Here is a 22,251-nt window from a genome sequence, read left to right as displayed (position 1 = left end):
TAGGGCTTCCCTGGTGGCGCAGTGGTTGAGAGTCCGCCTGCCAATGCAGGGGACGCGGATTCGTGCCCCGGTCCGCGGGGATCCCACGTGCCGCGGAGCGGCTGGGCGTCCGGGGCCTGTGCACCGCAACGGGAGAGGCCGCAACGAGAGAGCCGCAACAGTGAGAAGCCCGCGTACCAAAAAAAAAAAGAATAAACATGAAGATAACAGAGTTTTTTGTATGAAGAAATTAAAAGTTACTAATAAAAGAGATGAGTTGTGATACTACCTAGTAATTGGTGATGTTTCATATTTTTATATTTCATTCATTAGTCAACAGGGGTTGGTTGGTTGTTTATTTGTGTCAGGGACTGGAAGGCAGTACACTTGTGGTGGGAAGAACATTGATATTGTGCTGTCCAAGATATTAGTCACCAGCCATGTATGGCTATCTTAAATTAAAATTTTAGTCCTCAGTTGCACTAGCCACATTTTAAGATCTCAAGCAAGCCTCACATGGCTAGTGGCTACCATACTGAACAGAGTGGTTACAGAAATTAGCATCATCGCTCTAAGCTCTATTCTACAGAGCTAATTTAGAAGATTCTTGAGGTATATTATCTACAGGGAAGGTGAGGACGGTCTAAGCTGAAGCAATGGCAATGAAATGGAGAGGAGGAGTCTCGCTGAGATACTTTATGTGATGCAGTGAAGACAGGGGTATTCATCTAGGATGTCTTCCAGGTTTCTCCTTGGAGTAAATAGGTTGATGATTAGAACCACTCACTAACAAAGTAAATATAGAAGCAGCAGCAGGATTTGGGAAAAGGGAATGAAATCAGATTTGTATGCAATGAGTGAGAGGCAGCCATGGACTGGCCATTGGTCTGAGAAGCTTCTGGATCTCAGAATGTGATCTGTGGGGATTCTGGGTAGAGACAGAGGTCCAAGGAAGGAGCAGTAGCCATGGGTAGGAGTCAGAGCCATGCACTTGGTTGAGGGCTTTCAGAGAAATTAGGCTGCATGAGGTAAGAGGCTAGCTAGCATCAGGGCCTGGGAAGCACTGACATTTAGGGCAGGGTTTTCAAACTGTGAGTGGCTCATGAAATCAACAGAATAGGTCTCCACCAGCATTAAAAATAATAGTATAGCAAATATTAATATGGTATGCATATTGAGTAAAGATCTTTTCCTGAAATTTTTGTTATGAATATATTTACATACATATATGTCTATACTAGGTTGCAAGGTAAAACATATTTCTGAGTTGTGATTAGTTTGAATATCACCAATTTATAAAATAAGCACCACAGGATATATTACATGCTGCTAGTGCCTGGCATGTAGCAGACACTCAATAAACACACTGTATGAAGGAATTAAACAACAGGTCAGAGAAGTAAGAGGAAACCCAGGACAAGGGTGACTCAGAAGTTAACCTCTTGCTACCTGAAATATTATCCAAACTCAGCAGAAAAACCACTGGGGATTATATTACAATCTATACATGATGAGATCACTTTTGCTCTTGGTGAGTGAGACTTAACCCTGGGGGAGGCCAGTGGAGACATCAGGGAGGCTACTGAACCTCAGGATGTGATCTAGGAGCAGTCTGGGCATTACATGTATTTAAGATGTTTTCCCACCAAATGCAACAGATATGTGACAACTTGAAGCTCATGCCTGCTAAGGAATGAATGCACAGGGAAAAGAAGCTGTGGGACAAAATATAAGGATAATAGATATTGTAGTAGTGCTGAACAGGAAAGGTTTAGAAAATTCAGGTTAGGGTACACAGAAGATGGTAGGTTAAATGGAACCATTACAGTGAAACTCCAGTTTTGCAAAATTAAAGAGACTGGTAGACAACAAATAAGTAGTTTCTGATTTCTGTATGTAAATTTCATGGTTTTTGTATGGCACCTTAATAACAAAAAGGAATGTGGTACATCTGAGGCATCATTATCCATCAGATCTGTCTACTTAGAATTGTTAGGGTCTCGCTGATTCACTGGAGAAAAATCACTTCTGGAATTAAAAAAATAAAATTTCCAATTTTGTGAAAAGCATCTTTTAAATCACTTAAAAAATATATTTGGCTCTTCTTTAAAAAACCTTTTTTTTTGTTTTTTTTCCCTGATGTGGTTATTCATGGGGCAAAGGGATGTAGGGAGGGGTTCCAAAGGGAAGAAGGAAAAACTCAGTCCATTTGACTTGTTCACCTCAGAGGAAGTTAGGTCTTTTGCAAAAATAAAACATCCATCCTGAAGCCTTCCCCTTAGGCCTCTCCTGGCGACACTCTGAAGTGATGACTTTAGGTCAGGTCCTTTCATTGATACACAAAGCCATGTAACAAACTCCTCCTCCTCGCCGGCTTTTGAGCAGGGTGCACGAGAGCACTGAGTTCAGATTAACTAAACTTTTAATCAGTGCTCATGGGGTAATCAGTGACCCCACTGCAACGACGTTCAGTGGGACAGGGCCTGGCTCGGGAAGGGGCTGGCGAAGTGCAGCGCTGGGGCCATGGTGGGGACGCCGGCAGGAGAGATTTACCTATCAGAGCTGCCGTTTAGACCCCGGTACTAAGGGCACCGCTGACTTCACTTGAGTGAGGACAGTCATTTCTGGAAAACTACCCTTCATCCCAGCAGTAAACTCCGTTGGCGCCTGCCTCGAACGACGAAAACTGCTGCGGCCGGAAGCTCACCAGCCACAAGCCCACTTCCGACTTCCTGGGCAAGGCCGGAAGTGGCTTTGGGTGTAACCAGAACCCAGTGCCGTAAAGTAAGATGGCAGCAATCTCTTTGAGGCGATTGTCCAATCTCCGTTTTCTTTCTAGCACTTCCTTACTCACCAGGTATTCTCGACTTCCATTACCCGCCCTAGTTTTTCTCAGCACAACCCTCTCATATTTCAATGTCATTTATCAGTGGTGGAGGATGGGCCGGAGGCAACGTAAGGTGAGCGTCAGCGCCGTGAGGCACCATTTTGTACGGAAACCGGAGGCCGGGCGGGGGTGAGTGCTGGGGAATCCAGATGTGGCCTGGTTAGCGGGCGAGCGTGAGGGGAGGGACGAGAGGGCGTTGCTAGAGGATGATGTATTTCCGCTTCCTCGCGGCCTTGTTGTACTTGGTTGGACCGGCTTGTTGCGGGAGGGCGGGGGAAGATTGTTCGCAGTGGAGAAGGTCCGCGCAACGGAAGGTAAACTGAGGTAATGCCGAGAAGAGGGGGGCTTTGCGCCCGGCTGCGTAGGAGGTCTGGGGCTAGGGTCCTTGGGATTTAGGAAAAGCGGGGTTGGAGATGGGAGGCTCGGATTGTCCACAGGGTTAGAGAGAGAAGAGGAGGTGGGGTGGGGCTGGGGGTTACAAGGTGATTTGCAAAGCTGGGCGGGGGTGGAATGGGGCGGCCAGAACAGAAGCGGGGAGGGTTGGGGGAGACGGTGGAGAGGATGAGAGTGCGGAGGGAAGTCTGGAAGGCGCTGGTGGGGGAGGGGCTGGGGCCCGAGAGCCGGGAACGCGGGAAAGAAGTTGAGGGGCTTGGTCGGAATGTGGGGGTGTGGGAGGAAGGGAGCGGAGTTCTCCGGAGGCTGAGGGGTTGGAAGGGGCTGGTGGCTGACGTTCAAATGCTGACCATGTACTTGGCCTTTGTTTCCCCTTCAGCTCCCCAGAGACTCTCATCCAGCAGCCTCTGCTAAGGCCCAGCCTTCTCTCTCCAGTTGCTACCACAGCCTGGAGGCGCCTGCCTCCGCCCTCCCGAATGGTGCTCCTCCTCGCAGGCCTCGGCCCAGGATCCAGGCCCCCTTTGCCTCCTGCCTCGGAGCTGTTGCTCCGGGTCTCTTCTGGTGGACTCCCTGTGACGGGGAGGGAAGGACTTTTGCACATAAAAGGCTATAGCTCTTGGGACCCCACCAGCAACTTAAATCTCAGCCTCTAACCGAGTGTGAGGTTCTTCCTGTGCCCTCTTTTTCCACCCTTTGAGAAGAGAAACCCGCCTTCTTGCCACCCAGAGCCCAAGAAGCCCCAAGCTGGGGCCCTGGTCCCAGCATGTCAGTCCTCTTTTTTGCATAGGGCTGTGCCCTCTCCCCGTCAGCATGGCTGAACTCAGGCAGGTTCCAGGGGGGCGGGAGACCCCACAGGGGGAGCTTCGGCCTGAGGTTGTAGAGGATCAAGTCCCACGGAGCCCAGTTGCAGAGGAGCCTGGAGGAGGTGGAAGCAACAGCAGTGAAGCCAAATTGTCCCCAAGAGAAGAAGAAGAACTGGATCCTAGAATACAGGTGAGAAGACTGAGCTGGGGGGGAGATAGGGAGATTAGATTCCAGCTTTTCTGAAGAGCTGTCAGATAAATGAGGGGTTAGACTTACTCTTTTCCCAGTGTACGGGCAGGAAAGTAAAACAAGTTTGTCAACAGATCATTGCAATATAGTGTGACAAGTGCGAAAAGAGTTGTGTATGGAGTGAGTACAGAGAAAGGCCCGGCCTGAGTGCCTGGGGTGTGTTGCTGAAGACTTCACTGATGAAGTGAAGTGACAAATTGGCAGTAGATGCAGGAAGCACACTTTAGGTCAGTAGAGAGTAGAACTGTTGTTTCTTTTCCAAATAAGCAAAGGAGCTGTTGGCTCAGAGATGCGGCATGAGTGGGATGTGAGAGAAGATGGCTTTGAGATCGGGAGGCAGTTTTGAATCTTTTCCCCTCTCCCGCTTTCTCATTAGTGCCTCCCAGGGACATTCGTATTTGTGAGAGGTGAGACCTTTCATGTCTTATAAAGGTGGCATCAGGCTTAGGCCTGTAAGGAAATCTGATGTGTTCAGAACGTTGTATCAGTTGTGGTCAGTCCTTAATGATACAGATTTCTGGCTCTGAGGATGATGGGTCAGTCAAATGAATGGAAGAGCTGATTTGTTGCCTTGGAGCATTTACAGGCTACTTGGTAGAAGGGCAGAACTTTGTGAAGGAGACCTCAGAGCAGTGGGGGAGGAGGACAGGCACCATGTGTAGTAGATGCATGGCCAAATGAGGCTGGATCTCAGTGTTTCCGGGCAGTGGCAGGGAAGGGCTTCCTGGAGAAGCTGTTTGGACAGGTGAGGGCCAAGGTGCTCCTGTGTGTTTGGGGCCTGAGTCTGCCATTTGGTATGGTAGCATCTCCAGGATTCTGATGTGGAGGTGACTCACACCTCTGTAGGTGAGCAAGAGCATCTGGGTCTCTCATTCCTGGGCCTCTCTGTCAACAAACCTTTGTTAGATTAATTCAGTGAGCCATGGAGATTTCATAGCTGGTCCTAGCATCTTTCCTGCTCTCTCTTGGTGGGGTTTCCCAGGATGTGTGTGGAGAAACCGTGCCTGTGCTTATAGTGGAGCAGTAATGAGCCATTTGTTTACTGACATGAATCAGTAATTTATTTCTGCTGTGTTTCATGGGCACTGTATTGAGAACAGCTCAATTTCTCCTGCTAGTTCTATATAGATTTGTTGTCCACTGAGGAAACAAGTTGTGAAAAAAGCATTGTGCTGAGATTCAGGCAGCCTCTGGCCGGATGATTTGTGATTTTCATGTAAGTTATGTCACCTCTCCAAACCTCAGTTTCTTCATCTGTAAAGTGAAGGGTTGGCCTAGCTGATTTGCTCAACTCATTTCTGCTCTGCTCTGACATAGTGCTATGATTCTTTTCTTTCACGAACTCTTTTGCCTGTCTTTGATGAAAGTTCATAGGTTGTGCTTTGGGAAGGAGACCTCTGTCTGTTTGTCAGGGAGGAGGGCCTGATTGACGTCCTTCATACACCCCTCTGCAACATTCCTTGCCCCCCCTCCAGGGGAGAATCCACCGCAGTTTCTTTGCTCAGTCGCTCCCATGTATTTTTCCATTGCCTACACAGGCAAAGGTGGTAGTATGAAAAGGCAGCTTTCATGTTGTGCTGTCCAGTAAAGTAGCCACTAGTTGCTTGTGGATACTTAAATCAATTAGGAATAAATAAAAATTAAAAATGCAGTTCCCTAGGTGCTGTTGGCAGTTGCAGGTGTAGAACATTTCCATCATCACAGACAGTTCTGTTGTATGAGCTCTGTGAGGGTTGGAGAATACCAAGCAGAAGATTCACCTCGCCTTCAGTGAGCTGGCAGTGTTCTGGGAGCAAGAGGGGCAGGCGGACCTTAGTCTCTCTTGCTAAACTGGGAGGCACGTTGTGGAATGTCGTGGGCTACGTAGGGAGGCAAGGTCATGTTGTAGAGGCCTCCCTCGCTGATGAAGCTGGGCCAGTGCTCTGACCTCAGCAGGCATTCAGCATCTTCTTGCCATGTGGGAGAGGCAGCTTGGTGTGAGGGGTACCTTTCGTGGAGGAGACTGGTGGCATTCAGATCTTCTGGGTTTGGGCTCTTCTGGATGAGAAGGACATTGGGGTATGTGTCTTTTGAGTTTCTCTTTAGTGTTGACAGTGTACAAGATCATGTTATCCTGATACTATATTTCAGCACTTTGAATGGATCAGTGCATTCAGTCCATCAGAGCCTACCAGGGAACTTTAAAAGCACCCATTCCTGAGCTGTGCCCAGATGTGTGAATTCTCCTTCTGGGTGGGGCAAGACGTGCTTCTAATTGTGGCCTGTGAGAGTACACAGATCCAAGGCTATCCCAAAGGTGGAGACCCTATTTAGGTATTTTCTCAACTACCGGAAATGGTCCCTTAGGGCAAGGCTTTTTCTGATGTGGGGAGTGGTGATTCTTGGCAGGCAGGCAGCTTGTGCCTCCTTGTCTGGTGGCATCCTTCTGGAAGTTGGAGGGAAGCCAGGTAGAGGCCAGCTCTAGGCCTGCGTGGAGTGTGCTGCCCCCCAGGAAAGTCCACTGGATGTGTCTCTGTGTCTTGACCTCAGCATACTTCTCTGAGGCCTCCAGGCTGGTCCTCAGCTCTCTGAGAGAGACAGAGTCCCAGTGGCAGGAAGGAATAAAGGAGGTTTGTACTAGGATGGACCTGGGTCTCCTCTCCTATGACTTTTCTCAGCCCCCTTTGTGATGGCACATTCTTTCCTCAGGTAAGTAGATGTGTTCACTCACCTGCTCCACTTTAGAGTGACTTTGCAATCTCTGCGTCGTCCGACATGTCGGTTTAGCTTTCTCTGGGCAGTCATTTTTACCTTATTTCTGAGTCTTTGAGTCATGTATCACCCTGGCCCTGCTGACTGACTGTGGGCTTGAGTGTTTTTCTTTTTAATTGAGATATAGTTGATTTATAATATTATGTAAGTTTCAGGTGTACAACATAGTGATTCTCAGTTTATGAGATTATACTCCATTTGGGGCTTGAGTGTTTTAAAGGCTTGCACAAGTTGGGCAGGAGCATCTGTAGCCCGAGCGCCTGACTGCCTGACCGCCCGGAGCGCCCTACCGCCCCGTGCCTTTGACTCAGTGGCCTGGCATCCTGGGAATGCACCCGGTGTGCTCTGGGGAGGTAGCCGTCCGCTGCTGGCTGCTGGCTCACTGATGGATGATGTACGCTGACTCAGACTTCATCCTTCTTGAATTCCATTTCAGCCGGTGCCAGGAGTTCCCTGGTGGAGCAGGGCAAATGGAATGTGTTGCTAATGGCCCAAAACAGAGCCCTGGCTGCTTGTTGGCTTCCTGCTCTGCTTTGCCCTGGTGGGTCTGCGTCAGTCGGGCTGCCCCCATCCCCCACCCCCTTGCCCACCGTGCCCTCCAGCCTGCTCTGCTCCCCAGTCTCTTTGTCCTGCTAGAAAGAGCTTTGTGACTCCGTGGGGCAGACCTCAGGGTCAACAGGAGGCCTTTTTTAAAATTGCTGCAGGTGCTTCGTGTATATGAGTTTCTGTATAGAAAGACATGCCTGCTTCTGTGGGCCAATAACCAGAGCCTTTCACATTCCTGGATTTATTATATGTTTCTTTCCTTGTGTTCTACCTTATATTGTAATTAGAGCACATAACTTGGTTTCTTAGATTCTTACTTGCTGACTCAAATTTTTTAGGGTTTGAGATGGGGTATAGAAATAGAAGGACTAAAGGGGGATCACACACTGGGTTGTTGGAAGGGCCAAATGAGGTGTGAGAGCAGTGATGGCAGTGTCGCTCACTACCAAGTGCAGGTTGTGTCTGGGCCATGGGCAGCAAGCAGACACCATGCTGGCTACTGCTGGCCTGTCCAGGGGCTGCAGGGCTCCTGGAGGAGGATCCTGTAGCCGAGCATCAGCCATCTCTCTGGGTATTGCTCCTCCTCAGGAGTGTCATTGGCTCACTGGACCCCAGGAACTTGACCAAGGGGAGGGGAGGATACTTGAGGCCAGCACCCTCCCTGCTCCCTGCCACTGAAAGGCCTGGGTGGCTTGCTTCTCTTGCCAGCCCTGGGACCAGTGAGGCGTTCAAGCCAGCGTGTCTGGTGACTTCTTCCTGAGCCTCTTCCTCCCTCCCTCCCTCCCTCCCACAGGATCTACCTGGGGTCCTGTCACCACTGCCCAAGCAGGCCTAGAGGCCTCTTGAACCATGTATTCTTCTCTAATCTTGACCTTAATTGTCCACGAAGCCCTAATGATTTTGCATCCTGTATTTCCCTGGGATCTGCCCTTTCCTCTCCCACCTGGAGAACTACAGACAGCCTCCACTTTTGTCTCCCTGGCCCCTCCAAGCTTTCCCTACATTGCCCATCTCTGCCTTCCTAAACCACCAGGTGGCATTAGTCTCTGAGGGGTTCCCCCTGCCACTGGGAGAAGTCCTAGTATCCTGTCCCTGTGCCCCAGCCTCTCTGGCTTCTCACCCAATAATCTGCCTTCCCTGGGCACCTGCTCTCCTTTTGATTCCCAGCCCCTACCATGCCCACTCCTCACACCACCGAGGGCCTGTTGCTTACTTATTGGGCCAGAGCTGCCACCTCTTTGTGTTCTGAATTCTCAGGTCTCATGGTGCTGAACTGTGATGAGTGTGTAGTAAAAATATACTGAGTGAGTGGCCCAGGGTCTTTGTCCTCTCTGGGACAGAGACCGTTAGCTCTGAAGGAGACTCCTCCTGGCTGGAGTACAAGGAGGAGGTGGTGCAGTCTGATGGAGAGAGCACAGGCTTGTTGCCACTTTGCTGTGTGCATAGGAGTTTTCCATACTCTGAACCTCAATGTTCTCATCTTTTAAATGGGGGTTTAGAGGTGGAATTGTGAGGATTACAGGAGGCTATATATTATTCTATCTCTGACAGGAGGCATTTGACAGTGACCTCCTGCTCCATTTCTTCACTTCCCTGGTTGGCTGGGCTTTCCCTCTGTGTACTGTGCTCCTGCCCTGCCTGGTTCATGTGAGGCTGCTTACTTCCACTGCTCTAACTTTCTGCCCCTCTCTGGCAGGAGGAGCTGGAGCATCTGAACCAGGCCAGCGAGGAGATCAACCAGGTGGAGCTGCAGCTGGATGTGAGTGTTGCTCCTTTTCCTCACACTCTTGGGCTGTTTCCAAAGGTGTTTTCATCATTTTCCCTCCTCTTTCAGTACAGTGGCAGGGAAAGAGGCATGTATGGAAGACAAGAGGGGCTGGGGCCCACACGCATGCCCCACTCTGCCCATGTCCCTATCCTTTTGCCAGGAGGCCAGGACCACCTACCGGAGGATCCTGCAGGAGTCAGCAAGGAAGCTCAACACACAGGGCTCCCACTTGGGGAGCTGCATCGAGAAGGCCCGGCCCTACTATGAGGCTCGGCGGCTGGCTAAGGAGGTAGGACCCACTTTCTGGGGTAGGAGGCCGCATGCAGAGCCTGGCCCTGTACTCTTCTATCTCTGTATGGGGTGTGAGATAAATTACCATTCGTTTCCTCTTCTGTTCCCCTTGGTTCATGTCTCTCTTTTCTTTGTTTGCTCCTCCACTCCTTTACCCATTTCCTTCTTTTTAAATTTTTCTTTACACAAATAATGTGGGCTCAATATTGGAAGGCTGTAATTGTAACCTGTAACTATAAAACAAGGTAGGAAAAGAAAACCGATATTTCCCCAAATCCAACCACGTGCATGTTTCATGATTTTTGTACCTGGGATTTGTTTAGTCAAGTATGGTAAGGTGACAGACACAGAGACAGCTGCCTTCAAAGAAGAATTTATTACTTACAGTTTCTAGGAGAAAAGGACCAGCCACATCATGCAGGGCTACATGGGGAAGTACCTGAGTGGGTGAGGAGACAGAAAATGTGAGGGGAAAGCTTGGCTTAGAGCTTTTATTGTAGAGCCTTTATTGTGGTTTCATGGGAAGGAATGGGTAGGGCAGAGTAGGCAACTTTGAGCCAATTTAAGATTGGCTAGTTTGAATAATTGAGGCAGTTTCTGGGCTATAGGGGTGGTCTCTAGTTTTCTGGTACCTGGCCCGTCAGTGATTTAGGACAGGGGAAATACTGGCTTGCTGTGTGATAGATGGCCTTCAGATTGGTTGACTTGCATATGAAAAGTATGCTCACATTCCTAGGAGTGTGTCTCTAGGAATTAGCCAGCCCTAGGAGAGCCAGCAAGGCCTCTAAGATATAAAAGCATCATAAAACATAGAAAATAAAAGACGTGATTAATATAGCACAAATAATTCCTTAAATTTTTTTTGTATATATCCTGCCAATATGGGATCACATATGTACAATTTTTATTCCTTTATTATATTAGGACATGGTTCCTTGTCAAGAAATACCCATACATGCCATTATTTTTAAGGGCTTCTTAATATTTCTTTATGTTAGATGTACTATTATTCGTTTAACCAGTTCTCTGTAACTGAAAACTTAGGTTTGTTTCCAGTTTTTTGTGTGGTAAATATGGTTGTGATGATATCTCCAAGCACTTGTCTGGTTATTTCATTCAGATTACCTGCTGGACTGGAGTTGATGGTCTCAACCATCAACTAACCACCTTCCAACTAAAGGTTGTGGATTTTTCTTTGTTCTTCCTAGGGCAAAAGGCCAGCAGCCTTCGAGAGTGCTGGATTTTACACACTCACCCTCCATTGGCAGTATCCTTCTTTTTCTACATATATTTCTTCTCTGAGCTATATCCTTGCAACATATTCTTCATAGAATTTTACTTCCTCAGCATTTATTCTTAGTGCAGTTTGGGAAGTGAAGCCACCATTGGCAGTGGGCCTTCTTCCTTCTCTTGTCCTTGCACAGGGCTGGTCTCCATGGGCAGCCAGGGGTCCTTTGAGGCCCCCTATCCTGATGGTCCTTTCCCCCCAGGCCCAGCAGGAGACACAGAAGGCAGCACTGCGGTATGAGCGGGCTGTGAGCATGCACAACGCTGCCCGGGAGATGGTGTTTGTGGCTGAGCAGGGCGTCATGGCTGACAAGAACCGGCTGGACCCCACGTGGCAGGAGATGCTCAACCATGCCACCTGCAAGGTGAGCCAGGAGTGCCAGTAGGTCCCTCCTGCCAGTTCCTGTACTTCCTTTCCTTTCCCTGCATCCTGTCACCTTCCTTAATCCTTTCTCTCCTCCACTCCAGACTTCCCTCCGTTTTGATTCTGTTTCAGACAAAATCTGGTCCTTGCTCTCTGCGTTGTTTGGCCTCCAGTGTGTCCCATATACACTTCCTTCTGACTTAGGATGTCTTTCTGGGCTCTTCTTGAACCTTTGCCTCCAGATGTGGGACTAACCCAAATAGTTCATTCCTGCTGATTGCTCTGGATTCAACACTCCTTTGTTATGTTTAGCTATGACCCCTTGCTTCTATTTGCTGAATGTTCTCCCTTTCTTGCTTTTGAGCTCTGCCAGTGTACCTTGGTTTTTGAAGTACAATTTGTATATTATTTCCAAGCTAGTCTATGGCTGCCGGGGAGCAGGAGGATCCCTGGCATCAGCTCTAGTCTGCCACCTTCACCTTGTAAAGGACAAGTGTCTTAGTCTATTAGGGCTATTATAATAAAATAACAAACTGGGTGGTTTAAACAACAGATGTTTATTTTTCACAGTTCTGGAGGCTAGGAAGTTCAAGATCAAGGCATATAGGCAGATTTGGTGTCTGCAGCGGGCCTGCTTCCTTGTTCCCAGATGGCCAGCTGTCTTTTCACTGTGTTCTCACATGGCCAAAGGGGCTAGGGAGCTCTCCAAGGCCTCTTTTATAAGGAAACTAATTCCGTTTGTGAGAGCTCCCCCCTCTTGACCTAATCATCTCTCAGAGGACCCACCTTCAGGGTTAGGATTTCAACATAAGAATTTAGGGGGGACAGAAACATTTAGTCTGTAGCAGTAAGTGTCAGCTCCTGAGGAGCAGTCATGTCTTGAGGTTCCTTGTGCTCCTTAGTCCAGGCCCATGGCCTCACGCAGAGCAGGAGCTCCACTTCACTCTGGAACTCACACAGAGGAGAGCATGGTACTGAGGGAGGGGTTGTTGAAACTGTTGTAGGCGGGGTCAGCCCCTTGATCCTGGTAGATGAAGTGGCTGGAGCCCTTGCCTGCTACCTGTTCAGGCACAGAAACCTGGAGAACTCAATGCAGAGCTGTGACTCCCCACAGTGAGGCTCCTCCCTTCCCCCAGCCCTAACCCCCAGCACTGAGGTCTCTCTGAGGACCATGGCTGTGGCAGATGTGCTCACAGGTGGACATTCCTTACATGGTTCGCAAGTGGTCCAGAGGGCCCTGGCACCTCTTGGTAGCAACAAAGCTGAGAGGCAGGTAGTACAGGTAACAATAGGTAGGTACAAGGACTCACTGTTCTCTTTTGTGTCTTGGGAGCTCAGTGCTCTCTCCAGGCTCTGCAGTGGGGGATCTCCCCCAGGGTAGCATTTGGAGTGGCAGCCTGAGCAGGCTATAGGGTCAGGAGGTTGGGACCGAGTTCAGTGATGTGTGCCCTCCATCCCACCTGGGCCAGGTGAATGAGGCCGAGGAGGAGCGGCTTCGTGGTGAGCGGGAACACCAGCGGGTGACACGGCTGTGCCAGCAGGCTGAGGCTCGGGTTCAGGCCCTGCAGAAGACCCTCCGGCGGGCCATTGGCAAGAGCCGCCCGTACTTCGAGCTCAAGGCCCAGTTCAGCCAGATCCTGGAGGTAGCTGAGTGGGAGAGGGGGAGGGGGAGTGGACAGAAGATGGGGGAGGGGGCAGGCATAGAAAGGGAGGGCAGGTAGAGGGGACACCAGTCTGCTTTTCTGGGCCATCCTCCAGGCCAGTGCGGTGGAACAGGTGTGCTCAGAATGAACCCGCAGGAGTGGGAGGTGGGGTTAGGGAGTGAGTGCTGGCAGAGAAGGGAGGTAAAGGAGAAAAGGTGAGAATTGGGGGAAACCAGGGAGAATGGGGCAAAGGAATCAGCCAGATAGGGAAAGGGAACAATGGAGAGAGGAGGAAGAGCGGGTGGGAATGAAGACCTGGGAGGAAGGCCCTGGACGGTCATGCAGGAGCAGGGAAGGTTGCTGGGGAAGGGGGACCCCAGGAGGAGGAGGAGTGGAGAGGGGCTGGGTGTGGAGCACTGCAGATTAGTGGTTGGTGGGGAGCAGAGCCGAGGGCCTGGGAGGGGAGACGCCAGCACAGAATGCTGAGTGGGCCTGACGGGACTTGGCAGCTCCAGGGGCCTCGGATAGTTGCCCAGAGGGTCACCTGACTCTGACCCTCCCTCTGCAGGAGCACAAGGCCAAGGTGACAGAGCTGGAGCAGCAGGTAGCCCAGGCCAAGACCCGCTACTCAGTCGCCCTGCGCAACCTGGAGCAGATCAGCGAGCAGATTCATGCGCGGCGCCGCGGCCAGCTCCCTCACCCCCCGGGCCAGCTGCGCTCTTCCCCAGTGGGGGCCGAGGCCGGGCCTGATGGTGGCGAGGATGGGGACAGCGGGATCATCGAGGGGGCTGAGGGCGGGGGGCTGGAGGAGGGTGTCAGCCTGGGGCCTGGCCCTGCCCCCGACACGGACACGCTGAGCCTGCTGAGCCTGCGCACTGTGGCTTCAGACCTGCAGAAGTGCGACTCCGTGGAGCACCTGCGGGGCCTCTCGGACCACACCAGTCTGGATGGCCAGGAGCTGGGTCCCCGGAGTGGGGGTCGTAGCGGCCGCCACCAGCGCAGTATCAGCCTGTAGCCCTGTGCTCAGGGTGGCTGGTGCAGTCTTACCACCACTGGCCCATGGAGGGCCCTGCAGGCTCCTAGCTCCCTCTCCTCGGGTCCTCGCTTCCCCCAGAGAGGTCAGGTTGGCCGTGTCTTGAGTCTGTCCTCTTTCTCACCCTGCCCTGCCCCCCACAGGTGGCAGCTCTCTTTGCCTTACCCTTTCAGAAGGCTTGTCTTTGGCTCTCACATCTCCCTTCCGCCTGCTGGCCCCTCACGGTCTGATACCGTTTGCTGCCCTCTTTTTGACTTCTTCCATCTGTCTGGTTCTTCCCCTAAGGGAAATTTGTCTAGAAGGCACAGGGACGCCATCAGAGAAGGTGGGCTCTGGACCGGGGTCCTGGCATCTTGGCCCCCCCAAGCTTGAGTGAATGGACGGGTACCCCTCCCACCTACCCATCTCCCGAGTGGTCCCGAGTAGCAGGGATGCTGCTGAGCCCTCCTAGCAGCCCAGTGCCCAGTGCTATGTCCCAGCCTGCCTGTGTGTAACATGTAAGGTGCACTGTGGGACTGTGTGCCTCTGAAAGACACCACCCATCCCTTTCGTGCTCCCTCCTCATGACCTAAGCCGCTTTGCTATGCGTGCCTCAAAGCAGGACTTGAGGGATACTGGTGTCAGGGAAGGTGAAACCCAATCTCATCGTTGACAAAGGGGGCACCACCAACTCCAAACAGACTCCCCCCATGTGTGTGGTGTTTCCCCAGCTTGGCTGGGTCCTTAACATTGCCAAGGTGCTAGTGAGTCCATGTTGGGGGGTGGAGATGTAGAGAGGTCCTGATGGCTGAAGCCCTTGCCATTCCTGCTGCGGAGTTAGGTTTATTTACTTTTTCTGGGTAGAGGATGCTGAACCAAATCTCAGCATCCTCCTGCAGGGTAGAGTTGGGGAATTTGGTGCTCAATTGCTCTCCCTCGCTCTTCCCCAAACCAAACAATACCTAGTCCACGATCCCTTGGGGGATGCTCAGGTTTGGCTGCAGAGCCTCCACTGATATGGGGAAGGTTTGGCCTCGGGTGAGGGAACCCGCCCTCCATAGGGAGCTGCTTCAGGTGTCTGGTGGTACTCTTGTGCTGCGTGGGGCGGCGGAAAGGTAGGGAAGCCACACTGGATCTAGGTGCCTTGGGAGCACCAATCCTCCTGTCCCACCCCAGGAGGGCTGAGAGCTGGACTCTGGACAGGAGAACTGGTGCCTAGGCCTGTGTGCTGCTGCCGATGACTGGGGGAGGAGCAGGCCTTCGAATAGAAGGTGTCTCCCTGTCCCAGGGTTGAGGCAGTTTGGTCATGATGAGAACCGCCAGGTTTGAGGTGGCCATGGGGGGAGGGAAGAAGGGGGAGGATGTGTGCGTGCGTGCGTGCATGCATGTGCCTGTGTGTATGGGGGAAAAGGGTCTGCCCCTGATTTTATTTAAATAAAATAGTTTATGTAACAGTAATGTTTATTGTCCCTTTCAAGGAGGGAAGAGGAGAAAGGGGTGAGGATGGAGAGTGGGGAGGAACAGGGTGAAGCGGGATGCTCTTTTGATGGGGTAGTCAGAGGAGGTCTCTTGGGAGGTGAAGGATGAGATGGATCAAACCCAGGCAATGAGAGGAGCGAAGGGTTATGGCCACAGGTCTGGGGTGAATGAGCACCAAGTCGGTGGTGCCCTGCAACCCCCTACCCTTCCAGCTTACCAGCCAAGGAGGGCTCTGCAGAGTGGAGTGGATGTTGTCAACCACTGGTGGTGCAGACAAGATGATGGTGCCAATCCTGGATGTGAGCATGAAGAAAGGGGAGGGACAAGTAGCGTTGTGGGATTTAGCAAATATACAGGATGCCCAGTTAAACTTGAATTTCAGATAGATGATGTTTTTGACCCCTGCAGTGTTAAGGACATACTTAATACTAAGTTGTTTGTCATCGAACTGAAATTAAAATTTAACATAGGTAAAAGGTGACTCCCAAGTCAGGGCTTGACCTGTTGGTGGGTCAGGAGGGGTTTGAATACATTTGGACCCACTGCCTGTGAAACATCTGGTAGAATCAGGTTGGGGAAGAGACGAGAACTTCAGGAGCTGAGGAAGTGGAGCGTGAAGGCTCTCGACCAAACCTCACCAGGGGTGCACCTACATTTATAGCCAGGTGAGGAGGGAGTCGGCTAAGGGATGGAGAAGGTGCTGCCAGGGAGGAGGAGGGGGAGACCCACTGGAAACCTGGTGGGAAAAGGGTGTCCTGAAGACCTTTAAGGGGCAAGGTGAAGGCCAGGAGTTGAAGGGTCAGGAGGGCAGAAGAGTGACCGTGGTGACCTCAGGTGGTAGATGGGCCACTAGGAGGCACTGTGTACCCTTTGACAAGACTATCCAGGTGTGAGACTGCCTTTCCTGACCTGGCTTATTTATTGAGAAATAAGCAAAGTGTGATAAGGCAGATGGGTGCCAAAATACTTCCTTTATCACTGGAAAAGCTGCTGTGACTATGTGTGGCCTGTGTCCTTGGGCAAGTGGGCTTCCTGAGATGATTCCCCAGGGTCATACTTCCCTACCCAGTCTGTGGCAGTGTGGAACCTGTAAGGCTCCTGGTGCAAAGGAACCCTAGAAAAGAAGGGCAGGCTGTGCCCACCCAGTTTCTCCATGCGGAATCACCCACCAGAAAAGGCAATAGTGGAGAGAGGACAGGAGAGTTGGCACTAACGGCTAACCATGGCAAGTGTGCCCCCAGCCCTGTCGTAACCATAGTGGATTGCACTCACCCAGTGTGTCTCACGTTCCAGGTATATGCATCGATCCTTTTAGTACCCGTAACAATATTGTGGGGTAGGTAGCACCACAGTTGCTTTTTTCCAGGTGAGAGTACAGGCATAGTAGGTGTACCCAGTCTGCCCTTAGCCTTGTAGGAGGTAATGGAGGCAGTTGGACTCTAGAGTCTAAACTCTTCAGCCCTTGAGTGAAGCCCCTCACAGGAACTAGAGGTGAGAAAGTAGAGGGAGTGTGTGTAGTCAGCTCTTAGGAAGTTTTACTGGGAAGGGGAGCTGAGAAATAACAGGATGGTCAAGGGATTTTAAAGGAAGCAAGAGATGGTCAAGTTATGGGGGATGTGGAGTCTCTTCTCCCTCTCTTCTCCCCATGTCATATGTCCTAGTAGTAATGACTTCTTTTGAGCTGTATCCCCCTCAAGTGAGCAGCTGGGCCTCAGTCTCCCTGGCACCCAGCTCACGCCCAGCACCTAATAGATGCTCAGAAGACGTGCTTTTGCATCTCCCTTCTCCCTGCCCGGATCCAAATCTATACCAGATTATAGGTTGTCCCTGACCTATGATAGTTTGACTTGATTTTTTGACCTTACGATGATGAGAAAGCAGTACACATTCAGTAGAAACCGTGCTTCACATTTTGAATTTTGATCTTTTCCTTGGCTAGTGATATGAGGTACAATACTCTCATGATGCTGAGCAGCGACAGCAGGCTGTAGCTCCTAGTCAGCCACACGATCATGAGGGTAAACGACTGGTGCACTTAGAAGCATTCTATACTCATACAGCCATTCTGTTTTTCAGTTTCAGTACAGTATTCAATAAACTGTGAGATAGTCAACACTTTATTATAAAATAGGCTTTGTGTTAGATGTTTTTGCCCAACAGTAGGTTAATGTAAGTGTTCTGAGCACATTTATGGTAGTTTAGGGGAAGCTATGATGTTCAGTAGATTAGGTTATTAAGTGCATTAAAAAAATATATTTATTTATTTGGACGCGCCGGGTCTTAGTTATGGCACATGGGATCTTTGTTGCATCTTGCGGGATCTTTAGTTGCGGCATGCGAACTCTTAGTTGCAGCATGTGGGATCTAGTTCTGTGACCAGGGATTGAACCCAAGCCCCCTGCATTGGGAGCACGGAGTCTTAGCCACTGGACCATCAGGGAAGTCCCCTAAGTGCATTTTTGACTTACGGTATTTTCAACTTGACGGTGCGTTTGTCAGGGTGTACCCCCATTGTAAATCTAGGAAGATCTGTGCTTTGTTAGTACTGCAGTTAGGAGATAAGATCTGTATCCACAGTCCTAGGAGCTCCATGTCTCCAAGTGGGGAGTTCCCAAATTTCTCTATGCTTCAATTTTGTGACCTGTATGATGAGAAAATCTAGATGTCACAATGCCAGGTTGATAGCCACAAGGATGCATATTAGCAGTTCTCTGAAGCTTCAGAATGCAGTGAAGTTCATGAAAGGAGGCCTCATCCCATCTTGTGCTAAACAAGGAGGCTCTTTATAAAGACCCCACTGAGGGCTGGGTTTCCCTCTTTGCATATGATTTTGGAAGTCTTCCTTACTCTGCCTTGTGCATGGAGGGGAGATGGGCTTCTAGTGCTGTCATGGTCCTGCTCTGCCGGCAGGGGGCAGCAACCACCAGAAAGCAGGCGAAGTGAGATCTGGGTCTCCAGCTCTGTGGGCATTAACTGTGTTAGTCCTGCAGGACTGTGAGGTTCACCTCTTGGACACTGGTCAGCAGGGCCTGGGAGCATGGTGGGGTGCAGGTTAGGGTCCATACTCCAGAGTTTAACCCTGTCTGTCCCCACACAGACAGGGGCCTCTTGCCTCCCTGCATGTCATTGGAACCATCAGCTGTGTGAAAGCTGGGCCACGTCTGCTGGGGCTGGTATCATTTGAGACCAGATGTTCTGTGCCTGTGGTGTGCCCTGTCTCTTCAGAGCTCACCTTCTTTATTGTCCTCGCTAGTATCCTATCCCTTTCCCTTCCTCACCCTCCTTCCATATTCCCCTCTTGGGAAATCCCATTGGCTTCTCCCTACCACCACTCCTGAGCCCCAGGCTACCACCCTGTGCCATAGCCTGAACGAAGGACACCAGGGGACCATTTCACTGGCTGGCGAAAGTATGTGTGGTTTATTAAGAAATATTTACCAGGATCTTTCAGACTGTAAAACACAGTGGTAGGGCTTGCTAGGAACACCAGAAAATATAATACCGTGGGTGGGACATCCAGGTAAGGAACACGGGGGTGCACATAGCTAGTAGGTGATGCAGGGCAGTAAAAAAATAGATAACTAAAGAGGGATGCAATCAAGAGGGCTCTGGGAGGTTATCTGAGCTGGGGATACTCTCTCAAGCTCTGAACCAGCCCCTGGCCTTAGGCTAGAGAGGTGGTAGCAGGAATCCCAGTTCCTCCCCTGCCCCCGCCCCCCGTGCCCCCCACCTCCAAGTCCTCCTGTCCCCATGCTTCACTCTTCTGAAATCTGGCATGAGCTCTTCTAGCCAAAGCCTGTGTCTGCCCCATATTGGTGTTCTCAGGACCTGGCATATAGCACTCTCCACCAAACATCTGCCCACAGACTTGCTTTCACTTGTGCTACTCTTGGCACACGTTTCCCCCCTGCTTAACCTGTTAGACTTCTGCCTGTGGCTTGAGGCCCAGCTCATGTGGAATTTTGACCAAAGGCCTTTCTGGTTCCCCAGCTCTCCAGCCAGGTCTGAATTAATCCCACCACCCAAGTTCCCAAGGCTCATTTGACTTATTGCGGGGCTGGCCCAATGTCACCCCTGGGGTCTTCCCTGACTCCATCTTACTCAACACCTAACATGGTACAATAGACATTGTGACTATATGTTACTTAATACAGTGACTATATGTCATGTATGGTCTAAAGTGGGACACTTGAGGGAATTCCCGGTGGTCCAGTGGTTAGGACTCCGAGCTTCCACTGCAGGGGGTATAGGTTTGATCCTTGGTTGGGGAACTAAGATCTTGCAAGCTGCACGGCCAAAAAAAAAAAGTGGTACACTTGAGTGTGAAAGGGGACAGATGTTACTCAGGACTGAAACGCACTGACCACACTATCCCGAGGGCTGTCATTGACCTGCCTCTGCCACAAGGGGGTTGTGTGCACATTGGATGAGCCACTCAGCTCCTCTGGGCTTTGGTGTTCCAGTCTGCAAGAAGTGGGGCTGAACTGGGTAGATAACCTCTGAATGTTATCTAGAACACTATATGGCCAGTGGAGGAGGTTGGGGCCTGTCGGGTGTTTTGGTGGAGAATGTGAGATAGTGGATGTGTTTGGGGTCAGAGCATGAGAACACCTAGGGTTGATTAGGGCCCAGCCCAGAGGCAGTGGAGGGCTGCTGGACATTACTGCTTTGGGCATGAGGTGATGACTGTCCACTGTGGTCCAGGAATTTGGAATGCTGGGCAGTGGTTTCTCCCTGATGGCAGGCAGGTGGTGGTCACAACAGAGCAGGGATATACCAGCTCATTCATCAGCATAGCTGGGAAGAGGTGGTGGCAAAATGAGTTTCTTTCCCATTTAGGACAGAGGAACATTTTGATCTAAGCTGGAATGAAGATCAGGGCCATGGAGTTTGGCAAAAGAAGACAAACCCTTCCTCAGTTGCTGCTTCATCTCACATGCCTTGTGGGCCACCATGTTCCTTTTCCCCTCTCCTTCTGGTTTCCATGATAACATGCAGAAGGGAAGGGTCCTCTCCACATCAAACAGGAGGGAGTTTCAGTCATGCCTTCTCCAGAGGTGATGCAGGAATTCTTACAGGTGTTGGGGGGACTGGGGGAGGAGTGAGGGAATAGTGGAAGCTCCTGGCATGAAGGGCTTCCTGGCAGGAGGCTCTTAGGGCCTGCTGCTATTTAGGGGAGAATGAGAGGCCCTCACTTAACATCACCTCTCTCTCCTCCTTCTAACCTCAGTGTTGCCACTATGGTTTCAGCCTCCCACTGTCCTCGGAGAGAGAGGCCAGGAGCCCACCTGCCCCTGCACCCCAGGGTGGGAGTGTGAATTCCCACTGTCCTCCCATTTGGCCTTCTTCCAGCTGATCCTTACCCAACCTCTGTTTCCATGTTGGACAGGATTTCCAGAGCCTCGAATCACAAGCTATTGCTTCTCTCTGAAACAGTTGCAGTTAACAGAGGGACTGTGGCTACCCAGTAGGAAGGGACCTGTCAATAACAAGTCATGAGGCCTTAGAGGAAAGCTATGTCTTCACAGAACCAACCAAAACCAAACTCAAAGTTAAAAAATGAAAAAAATATGCAGCCGGGTATTTAGTTAACCAGCCGTCTTAGGTATACTGTTCATTTTTGCTCTGAATTGAATTATTTTTTTTAAAATCTATTTTAAAGACACATCCAGAGAGAATGTGACAGGCAAAAAGGCAGAATCTGAAAGACAGGAAAATTGATCTGGACACATACATGGAAAGGGATAAGAGGAAACACCGCAACTAGAGAAACCACAGGAATTGGAGAAAGTGAAAGAAGTGGAGTAGAAGAGAGGAAGAGAGATGTGAAGATAGCTGTGTGCACTCAGCTGGGGGAGGGACCACAGGATAAGAAGAGGAAATCACCCCCAGGTGTCTGAGCTAGTAGCAAAGATGGTGCTCAGGGGTGCCTGGACACTAATTGAGCCAAGTCATATTTATAGCCCTCCCTTATCTTGACCTGTCTTAAGGTTCGTAGGGGTGGGACCATTCCTGGCGCTGCCTACCTTCTGTAGCCATCTGCTGGCCAGAGGTTTATGGCTCTGACGTCAGGGAAATTACTGATAAATCTTGTCTTAGACATGCACCACCCTCCATTGGCTCCAACAGTATTTGATATCCAGTAATAGAAAACCAGATCCGGTGAGTTTTTAAAAAGCAAAATTGAACTGAGTGAATTTTAAAGACCTTATTCAATGATTCGTGAATCAAGCATCATCCCATCTAGCAGATGGAAAGGAGCTCCAAGGAGCTGTACAAATGAAAGACTTTTATAGGCAGAAGGGAGCAGGAGCAAGGAAGACATATTAGCAAAAAATGGACTGGTTGTGGCAAGGTCGCCTTCCATTAGGGGCTGCAGAGATCTATCAGGCGGATTACTTCACTAGTGCTGACCAGGTAATTCCTGGTTGGTTTAAAAGTCCATTCCTGGAAGAGACCAAAACTACTTTAAGTTCTTGGGCTTTAGCATAACTGACTATATTTTGGGCCTGTTGTCTTGCTTTTAATAGAGTGAATTCAAGACATAGGCAGGGCCCATGGAAGACATAGGGGAGAGGGGTTGCCATCCTAGGAAATTCTTGAATTCTTTCTTGGAAGTAGCTATCCTACTCTGCTACCAGGTAGCAGAGGACCAAGGGGAATGTGCCTTAGGACATGCCCAAGGACCTCTTGGCAGCTCTGCACCATTAATTCTGTGAGGATATCTGTGGCTGGAACCCAACCAAAGCTGAACAAGCCTCTCTAATCAAAATATTGTTGTTTTCTTGAGGACTTGTG

At 50.4% G+C, this 22,251-nt stretch overlaps 1 protein-coding gene across 3 annotated transcripts; it reads left to right on the top strand.

Moving 5' to 3' along the window:
- The first annotated feature begins 2,747 nt into the window (after positions 1-2,747).
- Positions 2,748-15,428, top strand: SH3BP5L (SH3 binding domain protein 5 like). Of its 3 annotated transcripts, none has more exons than XM_059061992.2 (7): positions 2,748-2,939; positions 3,639-4,252; positions 9,306-9,368; positions 9,538-9,666; positions 11,159-11,320; positions 12,789-12,962; positions 13,531-15,428. In XM_059061992.2, the coding sequence occupies exons 2-7, from the start codon at positions 4,070-4,072 to the stop codon at positions 13,975-13,977; spliced, it is 1,158 nt and encodes a 385-aa protein (XP_058917975.1). In that variant the 5' UTR covers positions 2,748-2,939; positions 3,639-4,069; the 3' UTR covers positions 13,978-15,428. The 3 variants fall into 3 exon arrangements, with proteins under 3 accessions (XP_058917975.1, XP_058917973.1, XP_058917974.1); XM_059061990.2 differs by lacking the exon at positions 2,748-2,939 and adding an exon at positions 3,072-3,190; XM_059061991.2 differs by lacking the exon at positions 2,748-2,939 and adding an exon at positions 3,088-3,180.
- Positions 15,429-22,251: the final 6,823 nt, after the last annotated feature.

Source organism: Kogia breviceps, chromosome 4, assembly GCF_026419965.1.
Source record: "Kogia breviceps isolate mKogBre1 chromosome 4, mKogBre1 haplotype 1, whole genome shotgun sequence".
NCBI classification, from domain to species: domain Eukaryota; kingdom Metazoa; phylum Chordata; class Mammalia; order Artiodactyla; family Physeteridae; genus Kogia; species Kogia breviceps.
This window is presented reverse-complemented; position numbering and strand designations above follow the sequence as displayed.

Coding starts and splice junctions, on each gene's coding strand:
- SH3BP5L (XM_059061992.2), top strand. CDS start 4,070: ATGGCTGAACTCAGGCAGGTTCCAGGGGGGCGGGAGACCCCACAGGGG. Junction 9,667..11,158: donor CTCGGCGGCTGGCTAAGGAG/GTAGGACCCACT, acceptor CTTTCCCCCCAG/GCCCAGCAGGAGACACAGAA. Junction 12,963..13,530: donor AGTTCAGCCAGATCCTGGAG/GTAGCTGAGTGG, acceptor CTCCCTCTGCAG/GAGCACAAGGCCAAGGTGAC.